Source organism: Aquarana catesbeiana, linkage group LG02 (genome assembly GCF_042186555.1).
Source record: "Aquarana catesbeiana isolate 2022-GZ linkage group LG02, ASM4218655v1, whole genome shotgun sequence".
Taxonomy (NCBI): domain Eukaryota; kingdom Metazoa; phylum Chordata; class Amphibia; order Anura; family Ranidae; genus Aquarana; species Aquarana catesbeiana.
The window spans coordinates 382,667,578-382,691,452 of record NC_133325.1 but is presented as its reverse complement, the minus strand read 5'-3'; the positions used below and the strand labels follow the sequence as shown (position 1 = coordinate 382,691,452).

At 43.4% G+C, this 23,875-nt stretch overlaps 1 protein-coding gene across 2 annotated transcripts; it reads left to right on the top strand.

Annotated features, from left to right (window-relative positions):
* Positions 1-2,175: 2,175 nt before the first annotated feature.
* LIAT1 (ligand of ATE1) lies at positions 2,176-22,826 on the top strand. Of its 2 annotated transcripts, none has more exons than XM_073615149.1 (2): positions 2,176-2,660; positions 21,012-22,826. In XM_073615149.1, the coding sequence occupies exons 1-2, from the start codon at positions 2,459-2,461 to the stop codon at positions 21,506-21,508; spliced, it is 699 nt and encodes a 232-aa protein (XP_073471250.1). In that variant the 5' UTR covers positions 2,176-2,458; the 3' UTR covers positions 21,509-22,826. The 2 variants fall into 2 exon arrangements, with proteins under 2 accessions (XP_073471250.1, XP_073471251.1); XM_073615150.1 differs by having other exon boundaries at positions 2,179-2,660; positions 21,027-22,826.
* Positions 22,827-23,875: the final 1,049 nt, after the last annotated feature.

Sequence of the window (23,875 nt, the reverse complement as noted above, 5' to 3'; positions counted from 1 at the left end):
AAGGGTTGCTGGTTCAAATCCCAACCATGGCACTACCTGCCTGGAGTTGCATGTTCTCCCTGTGTCTTCGTGGGTTTCCTCTGGGTACTCCGGTTTCCTCCCACACTCTAAGGACATGCTGGTAGGTTAATTGGCTTCTGTCTAAATTGGCCCTGGTATATGAATGTGAGTTAGGGACCTTAGAGTGTAAGCTCCTTGAGGGTAGGGACCATAGTTGTGCACAGCATATTGCATTTGGGTGTGCACTTCAGAGCTCAAACACATGTGAGTGTGCATGTGTGTATCTATCTATCTATCTATCTATCTATCTATCTATCTATCTATCTATCTATCTATCTATCTATCTATCTATATACACACACACACAGCTACACACTCTTATTGTAGAGATCAGTGGGAGATCTTTCCAATCTCCCTGCCGACACACAGAGTGCTAATGCTAATTTGCAAGGAATAATGTGCATTAGGGTGTACCCAGGCACACCCGCACACCCCCTGCGCATGCCTATGGTAGGGACTGATGTGAATATACAATGTACATGTAAAGCGCTGCGTAAATTGACAGCACTATATAAGTACCTTAAATAATAATAATAATACATTTTTGTTTTTGAGTTTAATACCATTTTAAGTTTGACTATTGTCCATCCTGACCATGTTGGCATTACTGATATGGGCATGGATTGGATTCCTCCATTGTTTTAGCCTATTTTCCTTTATTTTCACTTGGTGATCCAGCCCATAATTCTGTTATTTTTTTCAGCTTCCTCTAAGCTAACCAGCCTAACCAGCCTGTCCAGCCTATCCAGCAAATGTGGCAGTTAGAGGGTTATGACAATTCATTTTGTATTGAAAGAGGTGTTTGCAATGATCAGCTTTAAGGCCACTTTCACACTGGGGCATTTTTCAGGTGCTTTTGGGCTAAAAATAGTGCCTGTAAAGCGCCTGAAAAACACCTCCTCTGCAGCCTCAGTGTGAGAGCCCGCGTGCTTTCACACTGGAGCGGTGCTCTTGCAGGACGGGAAAAAAAGTCCTGCAAGCCGCATCTTTGGGGCATTGTGGAAGCGGTGTATACACCACTCCTAAAACGCCCCTGCCATTTAAATCAGTGGCGAGCGCTGCCGAAGCTCCTGCAAAGCACTTCGTCAGTGGTGCTTTGCGGGCGCTTTTAACCCTTTTTCAGCCACTAGCGGGGGTTAAAAGTGCCCCGCTAGCGACCAAAAAGCGCTGCTAAAGTGCCACTAAACTAGCAGCGCTTTACCGCTAACACCCCCGCCCCAGTGTGAAAGTAGCCTTATTCAAAACCTTTATCTCAAAGGGAGAAAAAAAAAAAACGGTTTGCTGTACAGTAACTGCTTATTAAGATAAATCCATCTAAATCTACTAGTCCAACAATTCCTTCCCCACAGACAATACTGCGGTCCAAAGGTGTCTGTTGCTCCTCCAGTGGAGTGGAGACACCCTAAAAGTGGAAGTGTGTCACTGATCACCAGGAGAAACTAAACGTAAACAGAAAACGAATGCTTTATGTCTGAATGTTAGAAGGTTTACAGAATCTGGGGATGATTGTTTTCACCCCTAGATGGAAGGGAAGGGAGTGTTAATATGCAGTGTTTTGGTTGTGTGATGCAGCAGGGTTAGGCCCTGTACACACGATTGCACATTCTGACAACAAAATCGTGGATTTTTTTCCTTCGGACGTTGGCTCAAACTTGTCTTGCATACACACGGTCACAAAAATCTTGTCGGAAATTCTGAACCTCAATAACGAGGTAACGTACAACACGTACGACGAGCCGAGAAAAATGAAGTTCAATAGCCAGTGCGGCTCTTCTGCTTGATTCTGAGCATGCGCTGAACTTTGTGCGTCGGAATTGTGTACACACGATCAGAATTTCCGACAACAGATTTTGTTGTCAGAAAATTTGAGATCCAGAAATTCCGACGGAAAATGTCCGATGGAGCCTACACACGGTCGGACTTACCAACAACAAGCTCCGATCGAACATTTTCCGTCGAATCGTGCGTACAAGGCATTGGTTTTGGAGTTGGTTGATAGAGAAGGTTGTGCCATTATAGATACATGCCTGATCTGGTAATAACATTGAAGGAAGTCCCTACACACTCTCATTGTACAATATAGGTGTGGTCCCTGTATGATTCCCGGATACAATCATTCAGGTGCTGACAGACAGCAGGCACACCCTCTGTGATCATGAGCCCGGGATTATTAGTGGAGGAACTCCGAACAATACAAGAGTCTGGTTACCATGGAGACGCGTCCTATTCCTCCACGTGTGCACCTCATCAGATGTCTGGAGCTAGCGCCGAGGTGATCACATCTGATCAACAGGAGAAGTGCACGATCTGGTGTATGGGGGGAACCTTGTATGGGCTCAGCTAGGGAAGACGGCAACTCGACTTCACTCTGCCCACTTGACAGTTGCAGGGTGACACCATGGAAATTGTCGGGGCTGATCAGCAAGTCGGAGTTAAAGGGCAAATTAAATCTGACAAGCAGTCTGCTAGATCAACGGCCGATCGTGGCGAGAAGAGCAAAAAGAAAGCAAAGAAGAAAGTAAAAAGTGACCAGAAGACTACCAATGTTAACAAGAAAAGGGGTCACACGTCCAGTACTCCACCTACCTCGGATGAAATAGGTGAGATGGAGCTACTGAGTGCAGCACCACTACAGTACATGTACAGTATTCTATTGTATCATGCATATCACCAATCACCCTCATCAGCCAATCATCATAATAATTAGAAATCATATTCAATCAACTATCATCATCACTCGATCATTATATACCATAATCATTTACTCATCATCCACCATAATTATTATAAATCATAATCAATCACTCACCATCCATCATATCAGTTATAAATCATGATTAATCACTCATCATCACCCAATCATTTTAAATCATTTTCAATCAATCATCTTCATCACCCAATCATTATAAATCATAATCCATCATCATCCACCATAATCATTAATCACTCACAACCCATCACAATAATTATAAATCATGATTAATCACTTATCATCACCAAATCATTATGAATCATAATCCATCAATCATCATTATCCAATCATTAGAAATCGTAATTAATCACTCATCATCCATCATAATCATTATAAATGATAATCGCTCACTCATTTATTATCACCCAATCATTATAAATCACATTCAATCAATCATTTTCATCACCCAATCAAATAAATGAATCATAATCAATCCATCATCATCCGCCATAATCATTATAAATCATAATCTATCACTCACCATCCATTATGATAATTATATATCATGATTAATCACTCATCCTCACCCAATAGTTGTAAATCAAAATCAACCAATCATCATTACCCAATCATAAATTGTATTTAATCACTTATCACCTATCGTAATCATTATAAATGATGATCTCTCATTCATTATCACCCAATCATAAATCATATTCAATCAATCATCTTCATCACCCATTCGTTATAAATCATAATCAATCCATCGTCATCCACCATAATTATTATAAATCATAATCAATCACTCACCATCCACCATAATAATTATAAATCATGATTAATCACTCATCATCACCCAATCATTTTAAATCATATTCAGTCAATCATTTTCATCACCCAATCATTATAAATCGAATTCAATCAATCATTTTCATCACCCAGTCATTATAAATCATAATCAATCACTCACAATCCATTTATAATAATTATAAATCATGATTATTCACCCAATCATTATAAATCATAATCATCATTACCCAATCATTATAAATCATAATTAATCACACATCATAATCATTATCAATTGTAATCAATCACTTATCATCCATCATAATAATTATAAATCATAATTAATCACTCATCATCACCCAATCATAAATCATAATCAATCAATCAATCATCATCATCCCCACCCTAGTATCAATCTATGGTGTACATTTTTAGCTTTTGAAGGCATGTAATTATTCATTATCATATATAGCAAATATCATTACTGACCATATATTTTTTTTTTAGAATCGCATATGTTACAGTGTGTTTATTTAATTACACATTGACATGATTTCTCAAGGGTTTAAAGTATATATATTTGCAAAGCTTTTAATAGTTTGGAACAAGAGTTAAAACCCCTGCCAGGTTTTCATTGGTATCTGGGTATATACATCCCCTCTGTGTATCCTAGTGGCCATTGTCACCAAAACGGAAGACCAAAATTTTACAGTTGTCACTAGTACAAGAGCCAGGAGTAAGACTCCTTGCACACTGAGGCAGTTTTCAGGTGTTTTGGCGCTAGAAATAGCACCTGAAAACTGCCTCCCATTCATTACAATGGGTGCTTTCACGAGTGGTGCACTTGCGGGATGTTCGGAAAAGTCCTCCAAGCAACATCTTTGGGGCGGTTTGGGAGCGCTGTATACACCGCTCCCACCCATTGCAATGAATGGGCAGCGCTTCGGAAGCGCCTGAAAAGCGATTTGAAAGCTGCTCTGCAACACGGGAGTTTTTAACCCTTTTTTGGGAGTTAAAAGCTGAAAAACGAGCTGCGCTTTAGCCTAGTACACACAGGCCGAATGTCAGGCGACATTGGCCAGTTCAATTAAACAGCCCGACACTCTGCTCGTGTGTATGTCAGCCTTTGGCTAGCTTCTAGCAGACGAGCATGTTGGAAAACCAGCAGCCGAATGGCTCCCAATCAGTGCTCTCAGCCAATGGCTGAGAGCGCTGATTGGAGTGTTCTGGTGGGGGGTGACCCCCGTCAGCACACAATAGCTCAGCGGGGGAGATCGCTGTACTAACATGGGGTTGTTAGTACAGCAGCTCCAACCCGCTGTGTTGTACAAAAACAAAACTGATAGTGTGTACTTAATTGAGGAAAAGGACCTCCGAGGTAGTGTTCTCAGGAATACTACCGGTACATCGAGCCACACCAGAAAGGCAGAGGGAGATTAGGGAAGTAAACAAGTGGCTGAAGAGCTGGTGTAGTAAGGAGGGGTTTGGGTTCCTGGAGGACTGGGCCGACTTCTCAGTCGGTAACCGGTACTATAGAAGGGACGGACTGCACCTAAATGAGGAGGGTGCAGATCTGCTGGGAATGAAGATGGCCAAAAAGTTAGAGGGATTTTTAAACTAGGCGATGGGGGGGAGGGTCCAGAGACAGTGATAGCCAGCGCGGAAGATATTCCAGAGGGTAGTATTGGGGGCATTAGTGGTAGGTTAACCAAAGCACAAAAACACAAGGTGAGTATAGTAGCAAGTCCTAGTTGCAATCTTGAAACACCCAATACGAGGACAATATCGACCGGTCTAAACTATGTGGCATGTTCACCAATGCCAGGAGCATGGCGGACAAGATGGGTGAACTAGAGATACTGTTGTACGAGGAGGATTTGGATTTTGTGGGAATTTCAGAGACCTGGTTCAACAGCTCTCATGATTGGCTGGCAAACATTCAAGGGTATACCCTATACCGCAAGGATAGAGAGGGTAAACAAGGGGGAGGGGTATGCCTATATATCAAGAATAATGTACAAGTGAATGTGAGAGATGACATCACTGAGGGAGCTAGGGAGGAGGTGGAATCCTTATGGGTAGAGCTCCAAAGGGATGAAGCTAAGGGGAAAATAATACTGGGAGTATGCTATAGGCCCCCTAACCTGAGGGAGGAAGTAGAGACGGATCTCCTATCACAAATTGGATTAGCAGCAAGGATGGGAAGTGTTATCATAATGGGGGAATTTAATTATCCAGACATAGACTGGGCGGAGGGAACCGCGCATTGATTTAAGGCTCGCCAGTTCCTTAATGCCTTGCAGGACAATTTTATGGGTCAGATGGTAGACGCACCAACTAGAAATAAAACATTACTGGATCGACTGATTACCAACAATACAGACCTGATCACAGATGTGGAAATACGGGGCAATTTAGGTAACAGCGATCACAGGTCAATTAGTTTCAGTATAAATCACACAAATAGGAAACATGAAGGGAACACAAAGACACTGATTTTCAAAAGAGCCAACTTCCCTAAACTACAAACCTTGCTAAAAGGCATAAATTGGGATAAAATATTGGGAACAAAGAATACGGAGGAGAGATGGGTTTGCTTTAAGAGCATATTAAATAAGGGCATTAGCCAATGTATCCCATTGGGTAATAAATTTAAAAGAGCGAACAAAAATCCTGGATGGCTTAACTCCAATGTAAAAATGCATATAAAAGCAAAGGAGAAGGCCTTCAAAAAACACAAGGTTGAGGGATCATCCTCAGCATTCAGACTTTATAAAGAATGCAATAAGAAATGTAAGGGTGCAATTAGGACGGCTAAGATAGAACATGAAAGACACATAGCGGAGGAGAGCAAAAAAAATCCCAAGAAATTCTTTAAGTATGTAAACAGTAAAAAAGGGAGGACAGACCATATTGGCCCCATAAAGAATGAGGAAGGACATCTGGTTACAAAGGATGGGGAGATGGCAAAGGTATTGAATTTATTCTTCTCCTCAGTATTCACAAGTGAATCGGGGGGTTTCAGTAACCAAAACTGCAGTGTTTATCCTCATGACACAACACAGGAAGCACCTACATGGTTAACAGAGGACGGAATTAAAATTAGACTTGAGAAACTTAACATTAATAAATCACTGGGACCAGATGGCTTGCATCCGAGGGTACTTAGGGAACTCAGTCAGGTGATTGCCAGACCGTTGTTCCTAATTTTTACAGACAGTCTATTGACTGGAATGGTACCAGCTGATTGGAGAAAAGCCAATGTAACACCAATATTTAAAAAGGGCCCAAAATACATCCCTGGGAATTACAGACCAGTTAGCCTAACATCAATAGTATGTAAACTCTTGGAGGGGATGATAAGGGACTATATACAAGATTTTAGTAATAAGAATGATATCATTAGCAGTAATCAGCATGGATTCATGAAGAATCGTTCTTGCCAAACCAATCTATTAACCTTCTATGAGGAGGTGAGTTGCCATCTAGATAAAGGAAGGCCCGTAGACGTGGTGTATCTGGATTTTGCAAAAGCATTTGACACAGTTCCCCATAAACGTTTACTGTACAAAATAAGGTGCGTTGGCATGGACCATAGGGTGAGTACATGGATTGAAAACTGGCTACAAGGGCGTGTTCAGAGGGTGGTGATAAATGGGGAATACTCAGAATGGTCAGGGGTGGGTAGTGGGGTTCCCCAGGGTTCTGTGCCGGGACCAATCCTATTTAATTTGTTCATAAACGATCTGGAGGATGGGATAAACAGTTCAATCTCTGTATTTGCAGACGATACTAAGCTAAGCAGGGCAATAACTTCTCCGCAGGATGTGGAAATCTTGCAAAAAGACCTGAACAAATTAATGGGGTGGGCGACTACATGGCAAATGAGGTTCAATGTAGAAAAATGTAAAATAATGCATTTGGGTGGCAAAAATATGAATGCAATCTATACACTGGGGGGAGAACCTCTGGGGGAATCTAGGATGGAAAAGGACCTGGGGGTCCTAGTAGATGATAGGCTCAGCAATGGCATGCAATGCCAAGCTGCTGCTAATAAAGCAAACAGAATATTGGCATGCATTAAAAGGGGGATCAACTCCAGAGATAAAACGATAATTCTCCCGCTCTACAAGACTCTGGTCCGGCCGCACCTGGAGTATGCTGTCCAGTTCTGGGCACCAGTCCTCAGGAGGGATGTACTGGAAATGGAGCGAGTACAAAGAAGGGCAACAAAGCTAATAAAGGGTCTGGAGGATCTTAGTTATGAGGAAAGGTTGCGAGCTCTGAACTTATTCTCTCTGGAGAAGAGACGCTTGAGAGGGGATATGATTTCAATTTACAAATACTGTACTGGCGACCCCACAATAGGGATAAAACTTTTTCGCAGAAGAGAGTTTAATAAGACTCGTGGCCACTCATTACAATTAGAAGAATTTAACCTTAAACTACGTAGAGGGTTCTTTACTGTAAGAGCGGCAAGGATGTGGAATTCCCTTCCACAGACGGTGGTCTCAGCGGGGAGCATTGATAGCTTCAAGAAACTATTAGATAATCACCTGAATGACCGCAACATACAGGGATATGTAATGAAATACTGACACATAATCACACACATAGGTTGGACTTGATGGACTTGTGTCTTTTTTCAACCTCACCTACTATGTAGGCTAAAGGCCATGTTCACATCTAGCCGTTTCCTGTGTGCTGCGTTTGCGCGGGTACAGCAGCCCATTCATATGAAAGACCCCTTTCACACATGCAGACCAATCGGGTCCGCTTGCCTATTTTTCAGGTGGACTCGACTGGACTACCCAATGTTCCCTACCTGAGCACTCCCCTCTTTCAGTTTACCCCTGAAAGTAAACTGAAAGAGGGGAGTGCTCAGGTAAGAGTTACATGGTAACCCATTACAATTACAACAAGACATTTATTTGTTTAATTAGTAAAAGCCTCATGTATAATTAATCGTATTTTAGTATTTTAGATGTCACAAATACCCTGAAATTTGCCCGCACCAGAGGAAGTTTGCATTCGGGAAAGGATGTGAATATTGATCGATCAATTTGCAAAACCTCTTGAGACAATAGGTTAGGCACATAATTAATCTGGATAGGACCCTAAATTAATCAGGTGATACAGAAAATGATCAATTTGTGTATGTAATTTTGCAGGTGTGACTATAGGGCAATCGTTCTTCCCTCATTTTTTGTGGCACAGATGTTCCCCATTGAACCTCTTGGTGGGTCTAGGGCAGTGGTCTCCAAACTGCGGCCTGGGGGCAGCGGCCCTTTGCTTGCCTTTATGTGGCCCTTGGGGCACTTTTCCATCCACTGACACCAACAATGGGGCATAACTCCTTCCACTGACACCAAAAATGGGGCACAAGCGCAATTCCTCCCACTGACACTAAAGTTAGGGCATAATTCCTTCCATTGACACTAATGATGGGGCATAGTTCCTTCTATTAAAACCAACAATGGGGCATAGTTCCTTCTATTTATATCAAAGATGGGCCATTATTCCTCTCACTGACACCAAAGATAGGGCCTAGTTGACTCCAAATGGACGCCAGCACATTTTCTACTTTCACTAGCCCTAGTTTGGCCCCTCTAAAGTCTGAAAGACATCAAACCGGCCCTTTGTTTATAAAGTTTGGAGACCCCTGGTATAGGGGATCATTTGGAACCGTGATCACTTTGAAAGGGTTATTAAAACTCCAAGCTCCAATATTAATCTGATAAATTGTTGATTCCTGATTTAGTTTCATGCCATTTACCTAAGCATGAAATGTACGTTTTGGTTAAATTTACCCACCAAATTATGGGATCAAAACCCCCGAAAAGTTACTTCCATAAGCAGTTTTTGAGACAGACAAATTTGGGCCATATTGATCTAAAATAAGTGTAACCTTTTAAATATTGTTCCAAGTATTGCCATAATATTGATATCATACAGTATTAGTGTATGTCGGCAACTATCAAAATGGATGATCTAAGGGATTGTTTCATCTTCCAGCAAATAATAAATACCTGCTCAGACAAGCACAAGTACATAGATCATCTATAGTCATAATATGACCTTCAGTACGAGGCCATTAATTCTTTCCAGATTATACTTCACAATAAACATGTTCAGCTCACGATTTTGCAAGCTGTTCTTGGCATACCATATGCAAACAAATTTGAACAAAAGCATTTAGCAACAATCTTGTTTTATGTACAACGTATTTCATCCTATTGTCAATGTAGATTTTACAGTTAATGTTTTTTTTCTGGGCCCATTAGCCTAAGGGTCGGATATTATACTTCATGACCCCCCCATGTCGAACCATCTTCCCCCTAACCCTAGTATTACGCTGACAAGACAAGATATCATTGCTGGATCTAGGGGCATGTACCCCCCCCCCCCTTCCAAAGCCTCTTAACTATCTCCCTCGACTCCGGATGCTTTGTTGGGCAACTTCTTCCCTCACTACACTGCAAACATCTCTTCCTTCCCTCACTGCACATAACTGAGATCTCATTCCTTTACACAGAGCCACAATCTGCACAGTGTTTAGGTGGCTACTGGAGCTGTGCTGATGTTCTGGCCAGGGAAAAGCACAGGTCAGCACTGCAACATAGCAGCCAGTTACACACTGTGCAGATCATCGCTGTGTGTATAGGAATGCAATCTCAGTTATTTGCAGTGTAGGTAGGAAAAAATAGCCCTGCCACTGGGGATCCCCCTGTCCTCTGCATCTCCACTGGTGATCCCCCTGTTCTCTGCCTCTTCACAAGTGATCCCCCCATCCTTTGCCCTGCCATTGGGGATCCCCCTGTCCTCTGCATCTCCACTGGCGATCCCCCTGTCATCTGCCTCTTCACAAGTGATCCCCCCATCCTTTGCCTTTCCACTGGTGAACCCCCCTCCCCCATCCTCTGCCACTCCACAGGTGATCTGCCTGTCCCCTGCCTTTCTACTGGTGATCCCTCTGCATCCTGCCTCTCCCCTGGTGATCCCCCTGCCCTCTGCCTCTCTATAGGCAACCCCCCCTCCTTTGCCTCCCCACAGGTGATCCCCCTGTATTCTTTCTCTCCACAGGTGATCCCGCCCCCATCCTCTACCTTTCCACTGATGACCCCCCGTCCTCTGCCACTCCACAGGTGATCCCCCTGTCCTCTGCCTCTCCACTAATGATCCCCCTATCCTCTGCCTCTCTACAGGTAATCCCCCATCCTCTGCCTCTTTACTGGTGACCCCCTGTCCTTTGTCTCTCCACTGGTGATTCCCCTGTCCTCTGCCTCTCCACTGGTGGTCTGCTTGTACTCTGCTTCCCCACTGGTGATCCACCTGTCCTCTGCCTCTCCACTGGTGATAGCCCTATCCCCTGCTTCTCCACTAGTGACCCGCCTGTCCTCTGCCTCTCCATTGTTGATCCCCCTGTCCTCTGCCTCTCCACTGGTGATCCCCCTGTCCTCTGCCTCTCCACTGGTGATTCTATTCTCCTCTGCCTCTCCACCGGTGATCCCCCTCTCCTCTGCCTCTCCACTGCTGATCCCCCTCTCCTCTGCCTCTCCACTGGTGATTCCCCTCTCCTCTGCCTCTCCACTGGTGATTTCCCTCTCCTCTGCCATTCCACTGGTGATCCCCCTCTCCTCTACCTCTCCACTGGTGATCCCCCTCTCCTTTGCCTCTCCACTGGTGATCCCCCTGTCCTCTGCCTTTCCACTGGTGATCCCCCTGTCCTCTGCCTCTCCACTGGTGATCCCCCTGTCCTCTGCCTCTCCACTGGTGATTCTATTCTCCTCTGCCTCTCCACCGGTGATCCCCCTGTCGTCTGCCTCTCCACTGGTGATCCCCCTCTCCTCTGCCTCTCCACTGGTGATTTCCCTCTCCTCTGCCATTCCACTGGTGATCCCCCTCTGCTCTACCTCTCCACTGGTGATCCCCCTCTCCTCTGCCTCTCCACTGGTGATCCCCCTGTCCTCTGCCTTTCCACTGGTGATCCCCCTGTCCTCTGCCTCTCCACTGGTGATCCCCCTGTCCTCTGCCTCTCCACTGGTGATACCCCTCTCCTCTGCCTCTCCACTGCTGATCCCCCTCTCCTCTGCCTCTCCACTGGTGATTCCCCTCTCCTCTGCCTCTCCACTGCAGATCCCCCTGTTCTCTGCCTCTCCACTGGGGATTCCCCTCTCATCTGGTGATCCCCCTGTCTTCTGCTTCTCCTCTGGTGATATCCCTGTCCTCTGCTTCTCCTCTGGTGATCCCCCTGTCCTCTGCCTGTCCACTGGTGATCCCTGTCCTGTGTCCTGCCAGCAGTGACCCCTGTCCTCTGCCCTGCCAGCAGCGACCCCTGTACTCTGTCCTACTGACCCTCTGTACACTGCCATACTGATTCCTGTAAATTGCTGCTGAGCTCTCATCTTTTGCTCTGCTGACTCCCTGTACACTGCCCTGCTGACCAATTGTCATCTGCCCTACAAACCAATAGCCTCTGTACATTGCCCTACAAACTGATGACCCTATCCTTTGCCCTGCTGACCGCTGTACACTGCCCTACAAACTGCTGACCATATCCACTGCCTTGCTGACCCCCTATACAATGCCCTGCTAACCTCCCATCTTCTGCCCCCCTGACATTTTTTACTGCACCCCCACATCAAACAGGCTAGATCCGAACAAACAAGGCATGCCAAGGCAGTGGCTTATGTTGACTGCAGAGATCAGGCCTTGATCAGCTCAGATCTGCATTTGTTTGAATCCTGGCTTTAGACAATACAATACATTACGTTTAGATGATATTGCACAACTATGTCCGTGTTCAGAATCATATGATTAAATAACATCATAGATACTGCCTTGTGAAAAACCAATTGGATAGCTTAGAAAATCATCTCTTTTCATTGATTTTTAGATACAGTACAGTCAGACTATTTTACCTAGCTAGCATCATGAACAGGTTAATTTCAGCTGGGCTTAAAGGCTTCTGAGTATTTCATACCACCACTATGCATTACTGCTCACATTTTTAGCTGGAAACGTATTATTTGGTGTGACACTTGTAGCTGATAGCTGGATCAGGTGTAGAAGAACAATCTAATCAGGAAATGGGAGAGAGCTTATTGTGGGAGAAAACAAAGTGGAATCTAATCGTGGAGATTACAGATGATAGGTGCTCGGTAAGAGAGGCAGACTGGAAACTGAATGTTGCTGCAGATTGCCCTGGACATTGAAGGGGGGCTCATTGACTTGTGAGGGGACTTGTGCAGATTGTGGATTGGAGGTTTAGAGGAGGTACAGTAGAAGCAATCAGTGATCAAAAGAAAGAAATCAGACTGTGGAACATCATGAAAGAGGACAGAGCAGGATCTGATGGGTCAAGAAGAAAAGAAAGAGGAGGCGTAGTGGGAGCTAATCATGAACAATGGAGGAAAAAGGTGAAAGCAGACTGGTAGCTGATTGTGTACAGGGGATAGTGTCTAAAGAGAAAGAGAGGAGACTGCAGGTGAACTGATTTCTGCTGAAGGGTGGACAGTATTGAGGATTGGATGTGTACTGGAGAGAAGGCTGATCATGGCCAGTAAATTATTGTTGTTGGAGGTGGAAGGCAGTGTAGAAAATGGTCATGGAGAGAGGATAGAGAAGGCAGGATGGAGTGATCATGGTCAGAAGATGATGGTTGCTGGGGGAGCTTATAACATGGTCATGGACAGAGAATAGAGATGGCAGGATGGAGTGATCATGGTCAGAAGATGATGGTTGCTGGGGGAGCTTATAACATGGTCATGGACAGAGAATAGAGAAGGCAGGATGGAGTGATCATGGTCAGAAGATGATGGTTTCTGGGGGAGCTTATAACATGGTCATGGACAGAGAATAGAGAAGGCAGGATGGAGTGATCATGGTCAGAAGATGATGGTTGCTGGGGGAGCTTATAACATGGTCATGGACAGAGAATAGAGAAGGCAGGATGGAGTGATCATGGTCAGAAGATGATGGTTGCTGGGGGAGCTTATAACATGGTCATGGACAGAGAATAGAGAAGGCAGGATGGAGTGATCATGGTCAGAAGATGATGGTTGCTGGGGGAGCTTATAACATGGTCATGGACAGAGAATAGAGAAGGCAGGGTGGAGTGATCAGAGCCAGTAGATGATGGTCTTTAGAGGAGAAAAACAGCGTAGATAATGGTCATGGACAGCGTATAGAGATGTAGTGTGAAAGTTGATTAAAGCTAGCAGATCTCTGGAGGGAGATTTCTGCAGCATATTTGGCAAGTACAGAATCACAGTATATATAAAATAATATGCAAAGTGGTTGGAGGGAAGCTTCAGAATGGCAAAAATGTTTTTGTTACAAATTATTTGAGCAGACTGCAGTTCCTCTTTAAGGTATAACTAAAGGCAAAACTTTTTTTAGTTTTGGATATAGTAAGAGGGTTTCAAACTCAGGTTTTTATTGCTGCCTGTGCCCCAAATAGTGAGATTCACCTTCTCAATTGTTCTTATTTAGTTTTATAGAGAGTGAAAGTGAAAGAAAATCCCAAATTTTGGGTTGACACCAAAACAAAAATAGAGAGGAAAATTTCCAATGGGGACACTAGTTCTGGTGACACCCCAGGATTCCCTCAGTTTGGAGGGATGTCCTCTCACTTCCTGTTTTGGCTATGGGACAGGAAGGGAAGGGAAATCTCCCCATTGGGACACAAATGTCAAAAAACTGAGTTATAACCCCCTATAACTCTATCGAAAATGAGGGGAAAAAATGCCTTTAGTTCTACTTTAGAGAGGTTTCCTGATGCTGACAACAGTGGACTATGCCTATGTAATGTGTGCTTAAATAGCCACTTAATTTCCATTGGAAGTCCATGTTGACAGGAGCAATTAGGCGACGGGGACAGAGAGTTGTCCCCATTTTTCCAGAACATTGCTGAACAAGGACCTTACATACAGGCTTGCCAGGTATCATTTTAATGAAAGCAGCAGATTTAAAAGATTCAGAATGACTTCTGCTATACCATTACCATGTTAAAGATTATGTGAGAAGATAGTGATTGATTTTACATACATTTCCCCAGAGTGTTGAGAAAAATCCTCATTTTAATGCAATAATCCTTTTATCCTTTGGCTATCTTTTCTAAAATGATTCATGTGTTAGGCACAGTAGCCATATCGGTTTAATGAAGGCTCCTTGATAGTGAACCTTGCGTTCAAATTGATCAGAAAGAACATTGCTAACTGGAAAACACTGCTCATGTGAGGCCATTAGGTGGCACCCAAGTCATTTTACAGTTTACAAGAGTAATTCTGCTGATAGCTGTCAGTGCATATGACCGCTCTCAAAAAGATTCTTATTTTGAAATCCCTCACATTGTACTAATAAATGATCATTGAGACATTCTGATTACCATTAATTCATTTATTTAAAATAACAATATATGTACAAAATATTATATAACCCTTGTAAACAACATTTCTCTATAGGAAATGCCCATATAGTTAATTACACATTTAAAAGACAGATATAAGATCTGTAATTCTTTCAGCTAGTTCTGTGTTTCAAATAACTTTATGTACCCTGCCTGGTCATTAGACTGTGACTTGTATCATAACATTGCTGATGTCCTCCATAGGCACTCAACCTCTTGTAAACTGCTAATATATAATGTTGTATTTATTGAATATATGTGTCCTAGAGATTTTTTTTATTTTAAATGTTAACCAAGAGCTCTGCTTTAAAATATCATTCAAGGGTCAACACAGGAACAAACGATCTTTAGGTCAGGTTTTATAGTCATGTTCCTGATTCAGAGACTTTCATCTTCAAAATGATAGCTTCCTGCTCATTGCTGTCCAGTATTAGTTAGTGGCCCTCATACGTTTCTACTAATACCTAGACCAAGGCAGATCACAGAAGCCATGGCTTCCCAACAATTTCTGGATTGAAATCACAGTAAGTGATGAATTAAATCTGATTTCTGTGGGCTAACCATATTTAATTTCCGAACTTTCAAACTAAGAAATGCTCACAGATTACTCACCCAGGCTAAGCTTTTAGGTAGGGTGAAGCGATGTGCAGCGGCAATAATGCACACAGTCCCAGTGCTGTGAAAGAACTTGTACTAAAATAATACAAAGACAGTTAACAAATTACAACTGTGATGTAAAAAGGTACCCAGCGCTGCCCAGATTGGTGGTAGCAGCTAACACAACGAACAAATCATTTTGTTAGAATAACAGAAGTGTATAAGTGTAGCGCTTAGATATTTAGGTTGGTTAACACCAACTATTAACTATGGAAAGTGAATTGCAAAATATCAGTGAATCAAATAAAGTCTACAAACCATAATAACTATTGAAATAAACAGAAAATCACAAAAATATAACATGTGCCTTGTGAATTAAAAAAATTAAATGCAAAAAAGTCATATATAGAAAAAGTCCGTGAAAAAAAGTTCACGGTGTGTAGTGAAGAAAGTGAAGATCCTATTCACCACATTGGCATAAAAATAGAATGGATAAAAGCTGAAAACACCAGTGCAATGAAGCCCCCACCAAGGCAGATGTAGGCTTACCAGATAGTTTGAACTCAAAAGAACATACGTTCTATGAGTTAAACAGGCTTATATCATATACCGGCAACCAGGATAGAATCTTGGGGATCCTCTGTGGTTGGAACCCAGGGCGTCCTGAAACTTTATAGAAAGTTGATCTCCATACGGGGGTGGTTGCACATCAAGTATTTATGTTGAGCATAAAAAGAAAGGGCCACATAGCATAATTCCGTATAAACTGTTAAAAAAAATTTTTCAGTAAAACACTTACATTTAGAAAGTGATATTCAAGCGCTAAAATAATGACGGCAGTGGAGTTCTTCCCGATGCGTTTCGTCTCATTAGACTTCGTCTGGGTCAACAAATTACAACTGACAGCATCTGTAGAAAGGGGAAGAATGTGGCCTGGCTGTCTTGTGCCCAAACAGGCAGATGCCCAGAGAAGTTGCAAGCCCTAAGCTTTCCCTCCTCGTCAAGAACCTTTCCCTGAAGCTAGTTCTGTCCCTACCAGGCAGGGTACCTGTTCCTACTCAACCCACTTGCAAATGAGCACAAAATCTGGGAGCCAGGGCCTTTAAAAGAATTTTCCTGACCCAAGATGGCCACCACATCACATGGGTGGCAGTATCCAATGTGATAGCTTTCCCAGTGACCCGGGAAACCATGAGGAACCCTGTTCCTCTTGCCCTTCTCTCCGCTGCAGAAGAGCGCCACCTGCAGTGGAGAAAGTAGACTGCACCTGCCTACAAGCTTAAAGGATACGTTCACCTTTTGTAATATGTTACATGTTACACCCATATTCATGGTTTAACGTGTAACATGTTACAGATGCACCGGCCTCCTCTCCACCTGATCTCTCATTCTGACAGCTAGCGGGGGATCCCCCCTCTGCTAGCTGTCGCATTCTGCAATAAACACGGCCATGCAGGGCTCCGCCCGCCTGACTGCTTCATCCATTCACAGAGTTCTGTGAATGGGGAAAACTACAAAGCCCAACAGCCTTTGCGGCTTTTGGCTTGTAGTTCTCAATGAACTACCATGGCGCCGTTGAGCACTGTGGTAGTTCATTCAAGCTTCCTTTCACAATGTAACTGCCTGGCCATGTCGAAAGTACAGCCAGACAAATACACAGTCTGCAGGACCATTGCATTTCACCCATACTTTACAGGTCCATTACAAATAAAATAATAAATGCATTTTTTTTAATGCAGAAAAATGTGCATTTTTTTTTATTTTAGTTTGTAAAGGTGAACTTTATCCTTTAACCCCTTTTGAACAATTTTAGAGAAAAAACATATACTTCTTACATGTTCCTATTTATGGTGTAGGTAGGTCCCAGGCCTCCTTCAGTCTTATGAGAACCTCCTGGGCCGGAGATAGCTGACATCCTTGTGTATATGGTGGGTTGCAAGGCATAGTGGGTGTAATGTAAGGTAGATTCATGGGTGCCAGACACTTCTTGAATGCAAAGAGATTTTATTTCTCATAGTTCTCAGAACTTTGGGAGAGAGGGTTAGGACCAGGACACCCTTAGGAAGTTGCAATGTTAATTTGGCAGACTCCGAGACTTCTACAGGAGGACAGCCATGCAGGGAAAGGCATCCAGCAAGATGCCACATCTGCATGTGTAGGAACGCTGTCTCCTATGGCAACAGTCTTTAACAGTTTCAAACACATAGTGTAACAGTTCCTTCACTTCCACTACAACCACTTCTTGTAGTTTTTCAGCCCACTGAGCTCCCAATCTCTCTCACTGAACTAGCGTTAGTATCTTCCTCAAGCGTCACCCCCGCTTCTCCGCTGGGTCCCTAGCTTGGCACTCCAAATACTTCTCAAACTTCTCCCCGCTGGCCTGCTTGGTCCCTGGTTGACACACAAGGCTGCTCTGCAAGTGTCACCTCCGCTGGCTGGGTCCCTGACTTGACACCTTCTGAAGTTTCTCAATTCTTCAGCAACTAACTGTGGTCCCTGGTAATAAGGTGGTTGGTCCCTTTGTGGCGACAGCATCCCCTCTACCTCCGACCATGACATGTTCTCCGGCAGGTAGAACCGTCACTTCTGGTTGGACTACAAGCCGCAGTCCCAACCCTACACTGCTCTCTTGCTTCTGGATAGGCCCTCGGACAGCCTAGCAGCCAGATGTGCTCGGGATAGGCCCAAACTTCAGCCTAGCAACACACATCCACCCAAACAGCCATCCAGGTGGCACAGAACCGTGATCACCTGACTCCACCCAAATATATAGGTTCTCCCAGCAGGCCAAGGGATTTAAGAAAACCCCGGCCCATTGGCTGAGATACCCCATATACTCATAATCTGACCTTGCATTGCCCTTGCCTTATCTAATGCTACCAAGTGCCCAGCCACCTAGCGGCAAAAGAGAGAAGTGCAGCAATTACAGACTTAGAGTGAAATCAATTCATCCCTAACAATGGGCCAAGGTTGCCATATCTGGCAGGTAAATTTAGGAGCACCCCTGCCTAAACGCCAGTGTTCTACATTGGGACAAAATCACAGTTAAGGTGACTGATATAAGAATTGTTAGGGGTTGACAGGTTTCTGTGGTAATGAGCCTTTGTAGAACGCCAACCCGGGGTTCCCCAGGATGCAGAGTCTAAGCTCCAGTCTGCTTCTTCACCAGGGCCCCTGATGGTGGGGACTTGTAGCAAGCTGGAACCAGGTTGCAGCCCCCAGGCACGCCTAGCTGATGATATGAATCATCATTCGACCACTCGAATATTCAGAGTACAGATTGCAGGAGGCAGAAGAGGATCCGGGAAATGAGCCAAGGTCAGTGCGGGTGGCAGACAAGCACAAACTGAAGACGAAGCCAGGGTCGGTACATGGGAAATCAGACACTGAATACAGGAAATACTAGGCAAACAGGAGCTCAGAGAACTTGGAAGTTGCTCAGGCAAACTAGGAGGTGGGCCAGGAAGTGATAGAAGGGAAGGAAATGAAAACCCCCCAGTGTAGTTCTGTCTAAAAATGAATCCAGACAAAGCAAGCCTCCAAGCAAATTATGCTGTTCTGTCTCTTTAGATAATCAATAGAGTTCAGGGAATACTTTATCATGTATAAAAGTGACCCTGTTGCTAGTACTCTTAAGTTTACTCAGTCATGCTTTCCCTGTAAAAGAGCTGTGCACATGCTAACTTTTCCTGCTGCCCGTGCTCCTGGATGCCACTTCATTTGTGAAGAATTGTAACCAAAAGTCAGGTGAGAAACCAACACTTCTGGAAGTGTAGATCTGATCACCTGTATCCTTGCACTCTCACGGATTACTCCTGCTGGCTTATAAATCACTACGGTCTCCTGTACTGAATGCAGGTCAGCAGAAGAAACCAGTGGGAGGAAGCTGTGAAGATCCAGGAGATGGGCACTCTCATGCCGCGTACACACGAGTGGACTTTTCGACTGGACTGGTCCAACAGTCTATCCGACGGACCTTCGGCGGACTTCCGACGGACTTTCCTAACGAACGGACTTGCCTACACATGATCACACCAAAGTCCGACGGATTTGTAAGTGATGACGTACGACCGGACTAAAATAAGGAAGTTGATAGCCAGTAGCCAATAGCTGCCCTAGCCTCAGTTTTAGTCCATCGGACTAGCATACAGACGAGCGGATTTTTTGACCGGACTGGAGTCCGTCGGAAAGATTTGAAACATGTTTTATTTCTAGGTCTGTCGGACTTTTGGGGAAAAAAAGTCCGCTGGAGCCCACACACGATCGAATTGTCTGACAGTGTCCGGGCCGCCGGACCAAGTGTGCCGGAAAGTCCGCTCATGTGTACGCGGCATAAGAAGTGCTGGTTTCCCAGCAGACTTGTGGGGACCATTCCTCATGAATGGAGCAATGTTCAGCAGCACATGTAGCAGGAAAGGTAAGTGGGTAAATGGTTCTTTTACAAGGAGAGCTTGACTGATTAACTTTCAAAAGCAGAAAAGTAATTTTAGCCTTATAAGCATGTAAAAAAAAAACAGAATAAAAGAATAAAACTGAATAATAAAAACTACAGTATCTTTGAACCTGGAGTAGAGAAACCTGACTCCTGTCCTCCATTATCACTGTAACATATATTTATCAGCTTTATGCTAAGTGATTTGATCTTTCGTTCTTATTGTAGACTAACTTTGTGAATACTGTACACAAAGAAGACCGTATGGGTCAGGTAACCTTACTGCTCAGAAACAAAACCAGGCAAGATGTATGTGTGTAAAAACCTACAATGGAAGTACAACCACTTCAAATGATTCCCACTCCATGGTCCTAACAAGTTATAATGCCACGTACACACGAGCGGACTTTCCAGCAGACTTGGTCCGGCGGACCGGACCCCGTCAGTCAATTCGATCGTGTGTGGGCTCCAGCAGACTTTTTTTTCCCAAAAGTCTGACAGACCTGGTAATAAAACATGTTTCAAATCTTTCCGACGTACTCTAGTCTGGTCGAAAAATCCGCTCGTCTGTATGCTAGTCCGACGGACTAAAACCGATGCTAGGGCAGCTATTGGCTACTGGCTATCAACTTCCTTATTTTAGTCCGGTCGTACGTCATCACGTAGAAATCCGTCGGACTTTGGTGTGATCGTGTGTAGGCAAGTCCGTTCATTAGTAAAGTCCGTCGGAAGTCCGCCGGATAGACCGTCGGACCAGTCTGGTCGAAAAATCTGCTCGTGTGTACGCAGCATAAGAAGACTGGATGATTACACCTTTGATGTTTATGAACACATACACATTAGAATAAAGTAATCAGTGACTCCGAATTTACTGATGTTCTGCATAAAAACAGTTTGCATGGCCAGAGAACAATAAAACAACTATATGAGCAGACATTCGGTATTTAATTGCAAGTATCAATACAATTCAGATATCACAAACATTTGAGGTTCAATATCTTTTTTTTTTTTTTTTTTTTTTTTTAATGCAGACGTTTATTTTACAGATAAGAGCATCCACAAGAGTTTAAAGAACCAGAAAAGTATTCCATTATCTTCAGAGATGCAGGTCACTATGATAAGTGAAGCCACAGACAATTCAGATGGTGTAGCTAATAAGACAAGTATCAAATCTGCTGACACTGCCATTTTATCTACCACAACACAAGAAGTTGTTAATAATGAGAGTTTGCGTTGGGAGGGAGTTCTTGACGACCCAGCAGCAGAAGAGGAAAGAATCCGTCAATATAAAATCAACAGAAGGAAGCGTTATCTGTTGGCTGCTCAAAAATCTGTCCATAATTCAGGAGCTTTATTACAAGAGCCTAAGGGACCATTCCAAACTGTTTGCAACGAAGGAATTAGCACCTCTGAGAACACTAATGCTGATGAATTCCAAGCAAGGACTGATGAGGGGAATACAAATAAAACAAAGCTGAGCTCACACTTGCCAAACATGATCAAAAATTTGCTCAGAAATGGTCGCTAAATGGCTTGAGCTTTGTGGTAATGTGGCGATGCTCTGAAATGGTCTTATAACAGTTTGAACTTTGTGGCAACATGGTATAATATATACAAACATTTCAAATGCTATATAATTTTGTAGGGAAAAGTAAAAATTGCTGTGCATTGTTTTACACTTTAGACTAAAATTTGCAGAATGCAACCTAAAAAGATTTTTTGTGTAAGTAAGGATATACAGCTGCAGAGCAAGTGCCGTAGGGATGCATTAGAAAATGAAAGTCTTCTGGACTCTCTACATCAGCCAGTCTCAGCCAGGGTTCCTTGGAACTCTAAGGTTCCTCCAGAGATTGCTAAGGGTCCTTTCAACTGACCAACCTTCCACTTGATGGTGCTCGAATAGTTCCAGGTCCAATGCCACTTAGCAGTGCCATCAGCATGACACCGGTTACCTTTTTTTAGTCTTCTGTAGGTGTGGCATTCTGACCACCAGGTAAGGGATGCATGCTTCCTTCTGATCACCAATGTAGAGCTATTTTATTGTATTTTTTTCATCACTGACCCATGATTAATAAGGTAGGACCTGAAAATGATTTAGGGGTTCCCTTGGGGTAAAAAGGTTGAGATGGGCTGCTCTACACTGTACCTCTTGCTATTACCTCCTGCATACTAGAATACTAAATCAAAGAGTCAATGTCTGATTGTTTTAGTGTGTGCCCTCAGAAGCCCAGGGCTGCAATGGCATGCACATGTCTGATGATGTCAGCCTATCATCATTAACCAAAGATATTCCTCCATAACAATAGTGTCTATCTTTTAAAGTTGTAATTTCCCCATTTTGGTCAGCTGGCTGAATGCATTTTAAGTGAATACATCAGTTCCTCACAATGCTATTATACTGTATTTGTGCTTATTTATATTACAAATTCTATAATGCAGATCTGGTTTTCTCTTTCTACCCTAAAACAATTATAACAGTAACAATCTGACCAGCTTTAGCTTTGATCTGTTTGGGAAGCATTGTGAGTAGAGGTGGACTTAAAAATTGAAACAGCCTACCATGTAATTCTTGTCCTGTTGCCATCAATGGATTGGACAGTACATTTGTCTTTGGAATTTTTCCAATCCAAATTAGAATAGATCCACACAGACTGGTTTACTAATTTCTAAAAGCAACCTTAAAGTGGTTGTAAGGGCAGAAGGTTTTTTATCTTGATGCTATGCATTATGATAAAAAAAAAATCTGTGTGCAGCAGCTCCCCCAGCCCCCTAATACTTACCTGAGCCCATCCGGATCCAGCGATGTTGCGGGGGAGACTTGGCTGCTCAGGACTCTCCCTCCTCATTGGCTGCCGCTGCTGTCATTTAAAGTAAGTGAGCCAATGAGGAGAGAGGGATGGGGACTAGCCACGGCTCCATGACTGAATAAACACACAGAGCTGCGGCTCGGGTGCCCCCATAGCAAGCTGCTTGCTGTGGGGGCACTCGGTCGGAGGGAGGAGCCAGGAGCACAAAAGAGGGATGTGAGAAGAGGAGGATTTGGGCTGCTCAGTGCAAAACCATGGCACAGAGCAGGTAAGTATAACATGTTTATTATTTTTAAACACAAAAAAAACAAGACTTTAGTATCACTTTAATTCAAGGGCTTTGTCACACAAGCAGTCGTTCAGCTATAACAGTATTTTGTACGACAAAGTATAACTGGTTTCCGGTTGTTGCTACAGCTAGCTATAATGCATGCTGGTACAAATACAAACCACTGGTGCAACAAAATCATCAGCACTGGGTGACATAAATAGTTGCAACCGATTCCACATTTTGGGGTATTTTACAAACCACCTTGGGAAGTTCCCAGTTTCTTCTGGTAAAAATGTCATAGTATAAAATATATAGGGATGGTGTTATTTCCTCATAATAAGTCACGGCCAGTATATGGGCCTTGAAGTATATTCAAAACCGAAAACAAACAAATATTTAATGTATTGCAGCTTCCTTAGGTGTGAAGGCTGTAATAGTTTTCTTTTTTTCAAGCTTCTTTTTTTTTCTTTATTTTCACCTGGTGATCCTGTCAATAACACCTGTCCTATGATGACAGTGCACGCTCACTGTACTGTATCTATGGAGGTGCAGCACTCAGTCCTTTCCTTATATTCATTACAAGAATAGAAGTTGTTTTGTAGTTCACAGAAGATAGCTGGGAAGGCTGATAACTTTGTTTGAAATTTCAGTTCAGTGCACAGGATGTTACAAGAGCACCACATTTCTAGCAGGATCAACAAGCGTTTTTCTGCCCTAGTACAAAAAGTACTTAGCATAAAAAAAAGGAAAACTAAGGCAGACCATACACAGACAGTGCTGGCAGGGCAATCCCTCCTGCTGAGCAATTATCTTCTCA

Coding starts and splice junctions, on each gene's coding strand:
- LIAT1 (XM_073615149.1), top strand. CDS start 2,459: ATGGAAATTGTCGGGGCTGATCAGCAAGTCGGAGTTAAAGGGCAAATT. Junction 2,661..21,011: donor ACCTACCTCGGATGAAATAG/GTGAGATGGAGC, acceptor TTTTTAATGCAG/ACGTTTATTTTACAGATAAG.